Source organism: Ruditapes philippinarum, unplaced genomic scaffold (genome assembly GCF_026571515.1).
Source record: "Ruditapes philippinarum isolate M1 unplaced genomic scaffold, ASM2657151v2 ctg1899_1_1_1_1, whole genome shotgun sequence".
Lineage (NCBI taxonomy): Eukaryota > Metazoa > Mollusca > Bivalvia > Venerida > Veneridae > Ruditapes > Ruditapes philippinarum.
In genome coordinates, this window is record NW_026857526.1 from 215406 (window position 1) to 228600 (window position 13195).

General features: G+C 35.0%; 1 protein-coding gene across 1 annotated transcript in view; it reads right to left on the bottom strand.

Annotated features, from left to right (window-relative positions):
• The window catches only part of LOC132750079 (E3 ubiquitin-protein ligase rnf213-alpha-like), a 162222-nt gene that overhangs the window by 113227 nt on the left and 35800 nt on the right, over positions 1-13195 (bottom strand). Inside the window, exon 7 of the mRNA XM_060740016.1 lies at positions 3649-3882. Coding sequence (XP_060595999.1) covers positions 3649-3882 — 234 coding nt within the window. The remainder of the gene's footprint in view (positions 1-3648; positions 3883-13195) is intronic.

A 13195-nucleotide genomic window follows, 5' to 3' on the forward strand; every position in this document is an offset into this window, starting at 1 on the left:
TGGGAAAAATCCCCGAAAACGAATCCGTTTTAAAACGTGTAATCAGTGGGGGCCTTAGTTCTAATCCCTTTAAAATTAATATAAGCTAGAAAAAAAATCTCCAGAACCTATTAAAAATTTGGCAAAGGTTCCCCTGCCAACAAGGCCATTTTTTAATTCAACCCCCAACCCTTGCCCAGGAAACCATCATGAAAACATTGGGGAAGACAGAAGAAAAAGAGGGTGGGTAATGTGAATTGTTTATTAACTACACCAATGCACAAAACTTAAACCTCTTTTCTTATTTACTCTAGATAGTGGCTTTTAAACTACAAAGAAGAAAATGATCTTACTTGGTCTAAGATTCTTTTAGTGGTCCTCATCTTCAGCTCATCTTGTTAAGGGAAGCACCTTTTTCTGTTCGATTTGTCTAGTTGATCGTTTTGGAACAGGACTTCCCAAAAGCCCATTGCATTTGGTTTCTTCAACCCCAAGCATCCCATTTTTCACATTTAGAGTCCCTTTTCCTGCTTTAACCACTCCCACCTCCATTTTTTTTTTGCCACCCTTTTTCACAGACAAAACTTCACCCGTTGTTGTCCATTGTATTTGTACATGTTTTTGACATCAAATGACCTATGCCCAACAAACGATTTTCATTGGCTGGTGTAAAAAACAACGGACCAATCAAATCTGATCTTTATATATTCTAGCTCAATTTTTCATCCGGCAATCTCGTAAATTGTAAAATTGTTTTTTGATTCGTATACAAACCCGGGGTTCTTGAGATGGACAAATTTATTTTAAAATATATATCCAGCATTATCAAACAATTTATGCACGCTAATTAGTGAGGCATGCACACACACCCTTTCCCGATTTCTCATCGGATTTGCGTCATTCAGAAAAATTACCTCGGAGATCGCCGAAAACAATGTATAATTTTAGAAATCATATCACGGGAGGTGATATTTACATAAATACTAAATGTCATCCCTTAATACTTCACAAATAGTTAACAAAATACCTGTTTCAACGAAGCACACCGATAATTGTATTCATCTTCACTTCTTTGTTTTGAAATACGAGTTTATGTTACAAAATTTCTCAATTTAAAATCAAATGTGGACGGACGACGGACGCCATTTGGTTGGCCATCCTAAAAGCTCACCTGCACTTTGTGCAAGGTGAGCTAAAAATAAACTCTTTAACTTGATGTTATAACTTGGTTTCCGATTTTGATCTTTCAACAATTTACTTTTCTGATCACTTGAGGATTAAAGGTATTTTTAATTATACCATAACAGCAAATTGATATCTACTAGCTATTCTAACACTAAAGTCCACTACTGTAAATATGGTAGTTTAACAATTTCAGTCTTACAATACACCACTAAAGATTTTTCTTGTGAAAAAAAATAGTAACAAGTGTACTACAATTAGGTCAACAACTGTTAAAATGACAGTTTATAAGTTTCAGTCTCAGTTTTCTTGTAAGATTTTTGCTCAATCCCAGTGTATTCTATTTTGAGTTTGCAAATTTTGCAAACACTCCACGTTCGGTCTTCCACTGTCATTATACAAAACTGTCTGATGGTTCCCCAAAAACTATAATGTTCCCAAAACTCGAGAATTATATGACCATGGAGGATTGACTGTAATTTCCCCTTTTACATATTTTGCAGTCTTCATGTTTTCTGTTTGTTTGTTTGTTTTGTTGTTTTTTTTACGGGAAAATGATGTCAACGAAATGAAAGTATAAATAAGTGACGAATATCACTATTTTAATCCGACATTAAGTGCTACAAAATAAAATTACAAATTCATGTTTGTAGGTTGTTTTTTCTTGAAATCGCAGATCTCTAATTATGTTTTTTATTATAAACAATTTCAAAGAACACCAGCCAATTTACATGGAATTGATAAAACATGGTTAGTAACCGTTAAATGATCGCGGACATGGGGAAACGAGATGACAACGATGGTATGATAATAGTCGCGCTTGTTTATTGTTTTCATCCGAGCTATTTTTCTTTCTTCTACGTTTTACAGTCCTTATACTCCTGGAAGATATTGTAAGTGTATTGCGATATACATTTCCGCTGTATCAATACATCGGGAGGTGAAATATGTATTGCATTGCAATATATTGGAATTTGTAATTTCATTACGAAGCATACATCAAGGACAAGACAGATCGCGATGCATCGATGAATCGTTATACCTCTATTGATGTGGTCAACATTTAGGCCTAGTTATTTAAAATCATTTGATGCATGACAAAGTTACAGTCCAGACACAAATGTGTGTACCTATTTACTCTAATTGCGATAATGTGAAACTTCAAAATGATAGTGTGACCTTGACCAGTTTGAGGTAGGGACGTGGTTCTTGGATGCGACACATCGTCTTGATGTGGTAGACATATGTGCCTAGTTATTTCAAAATCACTCTATGTATGACAAAGTTACAGTCCGAACACGAATGAAGTAGGGACACACAGACTGACGGTGGGATTATATTATGCCTCCCTTCAGGGGCATAATTAAAGGCTTTGTAGTTATTTTAGTGTCAAAATAATCAAACTGGATTTGTTCAAAATAGATATATTGGAGAGAATATTAGATTATTGTATGATATAATGAAATTTACTGAATATAATAACATACCAGGTTAAATTATGATGATCGATTTTGAAAAAGCTTTTAAATAGAAAAAATGCCTTTCACTGTTTTTTGGCCCTATGTTTAGGAAATGGATATACATGTATCATTATTTTTAAACAATACTGAAACTTGTGTTATATACTAAATGGTTTTTTTTATCTACATTCTTCAAAGTTAAACAAGGCTGTAGGCAAGGTGATCCAATTTTACCATATATTTTCATTTTATGCACAGTAATACTGGCTATTAGAATAAAACAATGTAATGATGTTAAAGGTATACTTATAAATGGTGAAGAATATAAAATTACACAATTTGCAGATGCTACATCATTATTGTGAGATGGTTCTGAAAAATCATTAAATAATCCTTTAAAATTTTTAAATATATTTTCTGGACTAAAAGTAAATTTTGATAAAATCAAAGTCATGTTTCATAGAAATATTTTCAGTACTTTTTGCATTATCACAGGATCCAGTTTTGTAGACAGATGGACAGACAGACAGATGGAGGGTAAAGTGAAAGTCCCGTCTTGTTAAAATTGGTTGACTAAGAACAAGGTAATAATAGCAACTTTGTTACATTTTTGAAATACTTTCTTAGTCATAAAAGATGCACAATCATGTCAAACTGTCAGTTATGAATTGAATTGTGGTATTGCATCTCTTCCAGTTCCTGATATGAGATGAAACGGGACTTGACTAGACAAATGACTCCTATATAGCCCTGCACACCCAAACTAAGTTTGGTGGGGGTATAATAATACATGTATTATGTAGAATTTTACAGAATACATTTTAAGTTCAGCCTGGATTGTAAATATTATATCTATAGTTTTGAACTTTCAAATTATAAACATTATAAATGCATTTCTTAAGTCTGAAAAACTTTCAAAGTTAAAATAAATATTTCATAAGTTTAAAATTTTTAATGTTTAATGTAGCTAATATAAGGAAGCTGCAGCAGTGCATTAAAAACAGATGTAAAAAAACTAAATACTCACATTGCCCATTTTCCTGTTTTTGCTTTGAAATACTCCACCTCATTTTTAATTTTAGCAATTCCCCACCACACAGGTTTTTCACTGTCATGTGAAACATCTACAATCTGAGCTTCAAAGGGTGATGATTCGCCAGAGAGAAAATGTACCCACGGCATTAGGTAGAGCCAGGATGGATCTTTTGTTGTTCCTGCCAAAGTTTTTACTAAAGACAGCAATATATCCGAAATAGACTGCCTGAATTAAAAAAGAACAATTATTAAGATAAGAGGGCCATGATGGTCCTGAATTGCTTACAAGAAACAACTGTTTTTCAATGATTATAGAAATAATTTTTCAAATGAACTTGTAGAAAGACAAGTCCAGCTCAACTTCAACTTGCCCCTTTAGTTATAAAGTTTCCTGACACTGATTGTTTTTTGTTGTTGTTTTTTTCTTTATAGTAAAAATATTAGGAAATGCACAACTAGGGATGGTAGTGATCACTCCTGTGAAGTAATGTCCAAATCCTGCCAACAGTTTGACCTGTAAAAGCTGGACAAGATTTTTTCTATTTATTGTTCTGACCACCATTGCGTGCAGCGAAGCAGAACATGCTAGCTATATGCACAACTAGGGATGGTACTTATCACTCCTGTGAAGTAATGTTGAAATCCCAAATGAAAGCCGAGCAAGATTTTTCTATTTACAGCTCTAGCAGCCATTTTGTGCAGTAAAGCTGAACATACCAGCAATATGCACAACTAGGGATGGTACTGATAATTTCTGTGAAGTTTCATTGAAATCCCACCAGTTAAGTTTGACCTGTGAAAGCCGGACAAGATTTTTCTATTTACAGCTCTGGCAGCCATTTTGTGCAGTAAAACAGTACATACCAGCAATATGCACAACTAGGGATGTTACTGATCATTTCTGTGAAGTTTCATTGAAGCGAAGCAGAACCTGCTGCTGAAATGCACAACTATGTATGTTACTGCTCACTACTGTGAAGCTGCAATGAAATCTTGCCAGCAGTTTGACCTGTGAAAGCCTGACAAGCTTTGAATGTGGACAAATGGATGGACATATGTACAAAATGGTACTTTAGTGACTTTTCTTTTGATCGTTTTAGTTTTATTTAGTCATACAAGCCCTAAAAAAAGATAACACTTAGTAACAAGAGCCATTGCCAGGCAGGGGCAACGCTCCACTTTTTTACTTTTTCTAACAGCAAACAAATAAAAGGTTATAAGAAATCTTTAACAAGAACTATCACTCAATGTGATAAATACAACCGCAAGACTGCTTTGGAAATGAGGATGTGACAGAATACTTGCAAAGAATTGAAATAGAGTTATGGTTGTGGGCAATTAAAGATAGTTGTGGTTCTTGTATGTTGTATTCCTTTTAATTAGGCTGACCATTGTATGAAGTTTCATTGAATTCCAATGAAAACTCCAATGACAAGGAAAAGTAACAAAGGGCAATAACTCTTATGGTTATTGTACATTGCACTTCCTCTCATTGCCCTAGACCATTGCATGAAGTTTAATTCCAACTACAAGTTTTCAAGTTATGCACTGGACAAACAAGAGCACCGCTAGGCGGAGCATTATATGCCCGAAAGTGATTTTTTTTTTTAGTAAAGATGAAGCATTTGTAAGACATGGGAGTAAAATAAAGTATTACCTCCTTCAAATAACAATCCTCCTTTGAAGTTTCAATATTGTGGTCCAAATGGAACTTTAAGTTATGTCCCAGAAACTGTTTTCAATTCTAAGGTAAAAGTGACCTTGACCTTTGACCTTGTGACCCAAAAATCATTAGGGGTCTTCTACCCAATATGGACAATCATACTATGAAGTTTAAACACAATAGGCCAAATGATACTTAAGTTATGTTCCGAAAACTGTTTTCAGTTTTAAGGTAATAGTGACCTTGACCTTGTGACCCAAAAATCAATAGGGGTTTTCTACCCAATACGGACAATCATCCTATGAAGTTTGAATATTGTGGGATAAATGGAACTTAAGTTATGCTCAAGAAACTGTTTTCAATTTCTAAGTAATAGTGAACTTGACCTTTGACCTTGTGACCCCAAAATCAATAGGGGTCTTCTTCCCAATATGGACAATCATCCTATGAAGTTTGAACACTGTGGGCCAAATGGAACTTAAGTTATGCTCCAGAAACTGTTTTCAGTTCTAAGGTAATAGTGACCTTGATCTTTGACCTTGTGACCCCAAAATCAATAGGGGTCTTCTACCCAATATGGACAATCATCCTATGAAGTTTGAACACTGTGGGCCAAATGGAACTTAAGTTATGCTCTGGAAACTGTTTTCAGTTTTAAGGTCATAGTGACCTTGACCTTTGACCTTGTGACCCCAAAATCAATAGGGGTCTTCTACCCAATATGGACAATCATCCTATGAAGTTTGAACACTGTGGGCCAAATGGAACTTAAGTTATGCTCTGGAAACTGTTTTCAGTTTTAAGGTCATAGTGACCTTGACCTTTGACCTTGTGACCCCAAAATCAATAGGGGTCTTCTACCCAATATGGACAATCATCCTATGAAGTTTGAATATTGTGGGCCAAATGGAACTTAAGTTATGCTCCGGAAACCAAATTGCTAACGGACGGACAGACGGACGGACGGACGGACGGACAGCCGGACGGACGCCAGGGGGTATAACATAGTATGTCCAAAATTCTTTCGGGCATATAAAAAGTAACAAAGGGCAATAACTGTAATTTGTCAAAATAGAGTTATGGTTCTTGTGCAGTGCACTTCATCTCACTGGCCTTGACCATTGTATGAAGTTTCATTAAATTCCAACCATTAATTTTTAAGTTATGCACTAGAAAATAAAAAGTAACAAAGGGCAAAAACACTTAAATGAGTCAATAAAGTACTACTGTTTCTGTGCCCTGCGCTTCCTCTCAATATACTTTACCATTGTATGAAATTGTATAGAATTCCAACTAGTAGTTTTCAAGTTAGGCTCTAGACAAGAAAAAAGCAATGGAATAGGAACAAATGGCAATAACTCTATAATTACTCTTAATGTGCTTGTAATTGTATGAAGTTGTTCTAATTCCAATCAGTACTTTTCAAGTTATGCTCCAGACAAGGAAAAGGAATAAAGGGCAATAACTCTGTAATTAGTCAAGATAGAGTTATGGATCTTGTGCACTGCACTTTCTCTTAATGTGCTTGATGATTGTATGAAGTTGTATTGTATTCCAACTAGTATTTTTCAAGTTATGCTCCAGACAAGGAAAAGGAATAAAGGTCAATTACTCTATAATTAGTCAAGATGGAGTTGTGGTGCTTGTGCAATGCACTTCCTCTTAATGTGCTTGACCATTGTATGAAGTTATATTGAATTCCAACCATTAGTCTGTAAGTTATGCTCCGAACAAAAGAAAGCTATGGAAAAGTAAACAAAGGGCAAATAAACTCTGTAATAATTTAGATAGAGTTAATGGTTCTTGTGTGCACTACACTTCCCCTTATTATGCTTGACCATTGTATGAAGTTGTATTGAATTCCCACCAGTAGTTTTCAAGTTATACTCCGGACAAGGAAAAGTAACAAAGGGCAATAACTCTGTAATTAGTCAAGATAGAGTTACAATTCTTGTGCACTGCACTTCCTCTCAATGTGCTTGATCATTGTATGAAGTTGTACTGAATTCCAATCATTCAATATCAAGTTTTGCTCCGGATAAGGAAAATGCAACGGACCGCTGGAACAAGCAACCAACTGACCACGGAGTGACTCCTATATAACCCCCAAACTTCGTTTCGGAGGTATAAAAAGAAAAGGAATAAAAAGTAGTTTTTCCTTTTTTAAAACTTTTAATAGGTAGGTCTGGTCAATAGCCCAAATTTCATACCTGCACATCAAAGGACAAAAAAGTATGTCACTTCATCAAATCATCTAAGTCAGCTGACAACAAAGTTCGATTTTACATCTAAAACTGTGCACAATCATAGTTGTACATCATTTCATAGCTATACATCAAAGGATAACAAGAGCCATGTTATCATGGCCATCCCCTGCCGAATGTGTTTGCTCATTGAAAGAATATATATGTAGTAGAGCAGAATAATTCACTTTTAAGGAGTCTTTTGGTAATGAAAACGTATGATGGCTGGAGTGATAAAAGCTATTGAAACCTATGTGAATACTGATGGCTGAAAATAACAAAGGGCAATAACTGAAAAATAATGCAGGGTAGTGTAAACGTATGTCAGGATGGGGAAAATAAATACAATTCTTATACAGTTTTCTAAGTTTATAACAAGTATTTTGGCAACAACAGTGTCTAGTGAGTTAAAAATACTGGATATAAATACATACCAATTTACAAGTTTGGATAACAATGTCGTTTGTAAGATGTTTACTGCATTTGAACTTTGGCGGTTTTAAAACTTTATTTACATTACTTGGAGGTCAAGACCGAAGTGACAACATTGGTTGGATTCTGACTTTTATAAGGTTCTGTGTTTGAAATCCACCAATGAAACACCAGAAATCCGGAAATCCTCCAATGGACAGACGGCCGGATTTCTGAATCTGAAATCTTGGATTTCAATGGCGGCCATATTGAAATCTCATATAAAATCTGCATACGAAAATCGTTAATATACAAAAACATGTAGTGAATACTTAAGGATTTCTGACCTTAATCAATCATAAACTTTACATAAATTACATTCTTGAATTGAATTTGACTGAAATTGATATTAACAATAAGAAATCTTCAATATAAAATATGAAGTGACAGATTTCAAAGATGTCTGTCAATGGACGTCTGCTACACAGAAAATGTAAAGAGAAAATCAGTTTTCTGCTATACAATAAGGTAAGTTTAACAATTCTATCAGCTTAAATTGCAAAGTCAATAGGTGTAAATACAGTGTTCCTTCAGATCAATCAGGTAAGTGAATCTTTTTCTTGTAGAAGTAAACAATATATGAAGCTATAGGATTTCAGCATGTCACTTGGATTTCATTATAAGTTCTGTTGTAAGTACATTTCAGAATTATGCAAGAATGTCAGATCCTTACAGTAGGCTATCATTATTGTGTGCTGCACCCCTCCTCAATGAGATCTATCCACCTATGAAGTTGTAAGTTGATACCTCTTAACACTTTTTGAGATAAGCTCCGGACAAAAAGTTTGAAAAAAATCAAAGGGCAATAACTCAAAAATTATAAAGGGAAGAGTTTTCATTCTTGCACACAGCATTCTTCCTCAATAAGATCTATCCACCTATGAAGTTTCATGTTGAGATCTCAAAGACTTTTTGAGTTATGCTCCACTCAGGTGAAAAATAATAAAGTATGAAAAATAACAAAGGGCAATAACTCAAAAGTTATGCAGGGTAGACTAATCATTCTTGTGCACTGCACACCTCCTGAGTGAGATCTATCCACCTATGAAGTTTCATATTGATATCTCAAAGGCTTTTCGAGTTATGCTCTGGACAAAAATTAAGTTTGAAAAATAACAAAGGGCAATAACTGAAAAATAATGTAGGGTAGAGTTATCACTCTTGTGCACTGCACTCCTCCTTAATATGATCTATCCTTCTATGAAGTTTCAAGATGATATCTCAAATACTTTTTGAGATAAGCTCCGGACAAAAAGTATGATAAATAACAAAGGGCAATGACTCAAAAATTATGAAAGGTAGTTATCATTCTTGTGCACTGCACACCTTCTGGATAAGATCTATCTAAAAAACCTCAAAATCTAGGCCAGCTAAAGTTCAATTTTACATCTAAATCTGTGCAAATGGTCCAAATGTCACATACATATGGAAAAGAATAGAATTTCATTGATTTGATCGAGGTCAATTCAAGGTAAAAGTCACATCAAAATTATTCAGTATGTTTGCTTGGCCACAACTCTTTATTTTAAATGAAATCTGTACAAAACTAGAACTATCACTAAATTTGTTTAATACCCCCGCAAGATTGTTTCAGAAATGAGGATGGTACTAGTAACAGAATACATTGTAAAAGAATTGAAATAAAGTTATGGTTGTGGGCAATTAAAGATAGTTGTGGTTCTTGTATGTTGCATTTCCTTTCAATGTGGTTGACCATTGATGAAGTTTTATTGAATTACTCTGTAATAAGTCCAGAAAGACAAGGAAAAGGAACAAAGGGCAATACCTCTATAAATACTGAAGATTGAGTTATGGTTCTTGTACACTGCACTTCCCCGCATTGCGTTTGACCATTTTATGAAGTTGTATTGAATTCCAACTATTAGTTTTCAAGTTATGCACTGGACAAAAAGGTAATAATGGAACAAACTGTAATTAGTTCAAACAGAGTTATGGTTCTTGTGCACTTCCTCTCAATATACTTGACCATCGTATAAAATAGTATTGAATTCAAACAAGTAGTTTTCAATTTATGCTCTGGACAAGAAAAAAGCAATGGAAAAGAAACAAAGGGCAATAACTCTACAATTACTCTGGACAGCGTTATAGTTCTTCTGCATTGCACTTCCTCTTATTGTGCTTGACCATTGTATGAAGTTGTTTCGAATTCCAACCAGTACGTTTTAAGTTATGCTCCAAACAACGAAAAGTATCAAAGGGCATTAACTCTGTTATTTGTCACAATGGAGTTATGGTTCTTGTGCACTGCACTTCCTCTTAATGTGCTTGACAACTATATGAAGTTATATTGAATTCCAACTAGTAGTTGTCAAGTTAAGCTTTGGACAAGGAAAAGTAACAAAGGACAAAAACTCTGTAATTAGTCAAGATTGAGTTATGGTTCTAGTGCACTGCACTTCCTCTCAATATACTTGACCATCGTATAAAATAGTATTGAATTCCAACAAGTAGTTTTCAAGTTATGCTCTGGACAAGAAAAAAGCAATGGAAAAGTAACAAAGGGCAATAACTCTATAAATACTCTGGACAGAGTTATAGTTCTTCTGCACTGCACTTCCTCTTATTGTGCTTGACCATTGTATGAAGTTGTTTCGAATTCCAACCAGTACGTTTTAAGTTATGCTCCAGACAACGAAAAGTATCAAAGGGCATTAACTCTGTAATTTGTCAAAATGGAGTTATGGTTCTTGTGCACTGCACTTCCTCTTAATGTGCTTGACAACTATATGAAGTTATATTGAATTCCAACTAGTAGTTATCAAGTTAAGCTTTGGACAAGGAAAAGTAACAAAGGACAAAAACTCTGTAATTAGTCAAGATTGAGTTATGGTTCTAGTGCACTGCACTTTCTTTTAATGTGCTTGATCATTATATAAAGTTGTATTGAATTCAAACAATTAGTCTTCAAGTTATGCTTCGGACAAAAAATGCAATGGAAAAGTAACAAAGGGCAATAACTCTGTAATCAACCAAGATGGAGTTATAGTTTTTGTGCACTGCACTTCCCCTTATTGTGCTTGACCATTGTATGAAGTTGTCTTGAATTCCAACCAGCAGTTTTCAAGTTATTCTCTGGACAAGGAAAAGTAACAAAGGGCAATAACTCTGTAATTAGTGAAGATGGAGTTATGGTTCTTGTGCACTGCAGTTCCCCTTAATGTGCTTGACAATTGTATGAAGTTGTTTTGAATTCCAACCAATAGTTTTCAAGTTATGCTCCAGACGAGGAAAGTAACAAAGGGCAATAAATCTATCATTAGTCAAGATGGAATTATGGTTCTTGTGTACTGCACTTCCTCTCAATGTGCTTTACCATTGTATGAAGTTATATTGAATTCCAACCATTAGTCTTCAAGTTATGCTCCGGACAAGGAAAATGCAACGGACCGCTGGACTGACCGACCGACAGACTGACAACCAGGTGACTCCTAAATACCACCCCAAAACTTCATTTCGGGGTATAAATATCAAAAATATGACACTTAAGCAAAATTCAATAATTTGACCTTGACAGTCAATGACATTTAAAGCTTAAGGTCAAGGTTAGTTCAACTTTTTATAAGGTCTTGTCCAAAATGTTGTTTTGTCAAAGATTGAAGATAATCTATTTATAAATTACCAAGTTCCAGTCAATTATAGCAAAAAATAGTGAAAATTCATAAATTTAACCTTAAAGGTCAAGGTCATAAATAACCCAAGTTCAATTTGAGTTTGATTTACAAAAAGATATTGTCCTAAAAATGCTTTGTCTTAATATAAGTCTTAATATAAGTCAATCCATTCATTACTAGAACTCTGTGAGTTTGAAGTGTTGCCTTGTCAACAGTTTAGCTGTCAGTAATTCAGCATTAAAATTTTCTTAAATATAGGTTATTTATAAACACTGCTCTTGCTATATACATGTACCTTTAACTTTAGTGGCATTTGAACACATAACAAGAGCTGCCCCCGAAAGGAAGCTTTGACATAAGATCAGCAATATATGCCAAAATACCGGTAATATACACCTGACCACTTTTGATAATATCATTCCTTAAATTTCATTTATTCCATTAGAATTGTAGGAGAAATAGTCTAAACAAATCTAATTGAAACAAGATGTTACTATTTATAGCTCCAGCCACCATTTTGTGCAGAAGAGCAGAATGTGCCAGAGATATGCACAATAAGGGATGTTACTGATCACTTCTGTGAATCTGTGAAGTTCATCAGTTAACCTGTGAAAGAGCTGGACAAGATTTTTCTTTTCACAGCTATGGCGGCCATTTTGTGCAGCTGAGCGAAACTTGCCTGCAATATGCTCAACAAAGGATGGTACTGATCACTCATATTAAGTTTCATTGTAATTCAGCCAGGAGTTTGACCTGTGAAAGCCAGACAAGATTTTTCTATTTACAGCTCTGGCAGCCAATTTGTGCAGCCAAGTGGAACATGCCGGGAATATGCACAACTAGGGATGGTACTGATCACTCCTATGAAGTTTCACTGAAATCCCCCTACTGGTTTTGGAGATGAAAGGTGGACAAGATTTTTCTATTTATAGCTGTGGCAGCCATTTTGTGCAGCGAATCAGAAAGTGCTGGCAATATGCACAACTAAGGATAGTACTGATCACTTCTGTGCAGTTCAATTGAAATCCCACAGGTTACAGTTTGGCTTGTGAAAGCTGGACAAGATTTTTCTATTTACAGCTCTGACTGCCATTATGTGCAGCGTAGTGGAACATGCCGGAGATATACACAACTAGGGATGGTACTTATTACTCCTGTAAAGTTTCATTGAAATTCAGCCAGCAGTTTTGGAGATGGAGCAAGGACAAAAATGTTTTATTTATAGCTCTGGCGGCCCTTTTAAGCAGTGGAGCAGATCATGCCTGCGATATGCACATCTAGGGATGGTACTGATCACTCCTGTGAAGTTTCACTGATATCAGAGATGAAGCAGGGACAATATTTTTTTCTATTTACAGCTCGAACAATATTTTTCTATTTATAGCTCTGGCGGTCATTTTTTGCAGCGGATCAGAAGGTGCCGGTGATATGCACAAGGTAGGGGTGATACTGATCACTCCTGTGAAGTTTCACTGAAATCGCCCTAGGGTTTTTGGAGATGACACCTAGACAATTTTTCTATTTATAGCT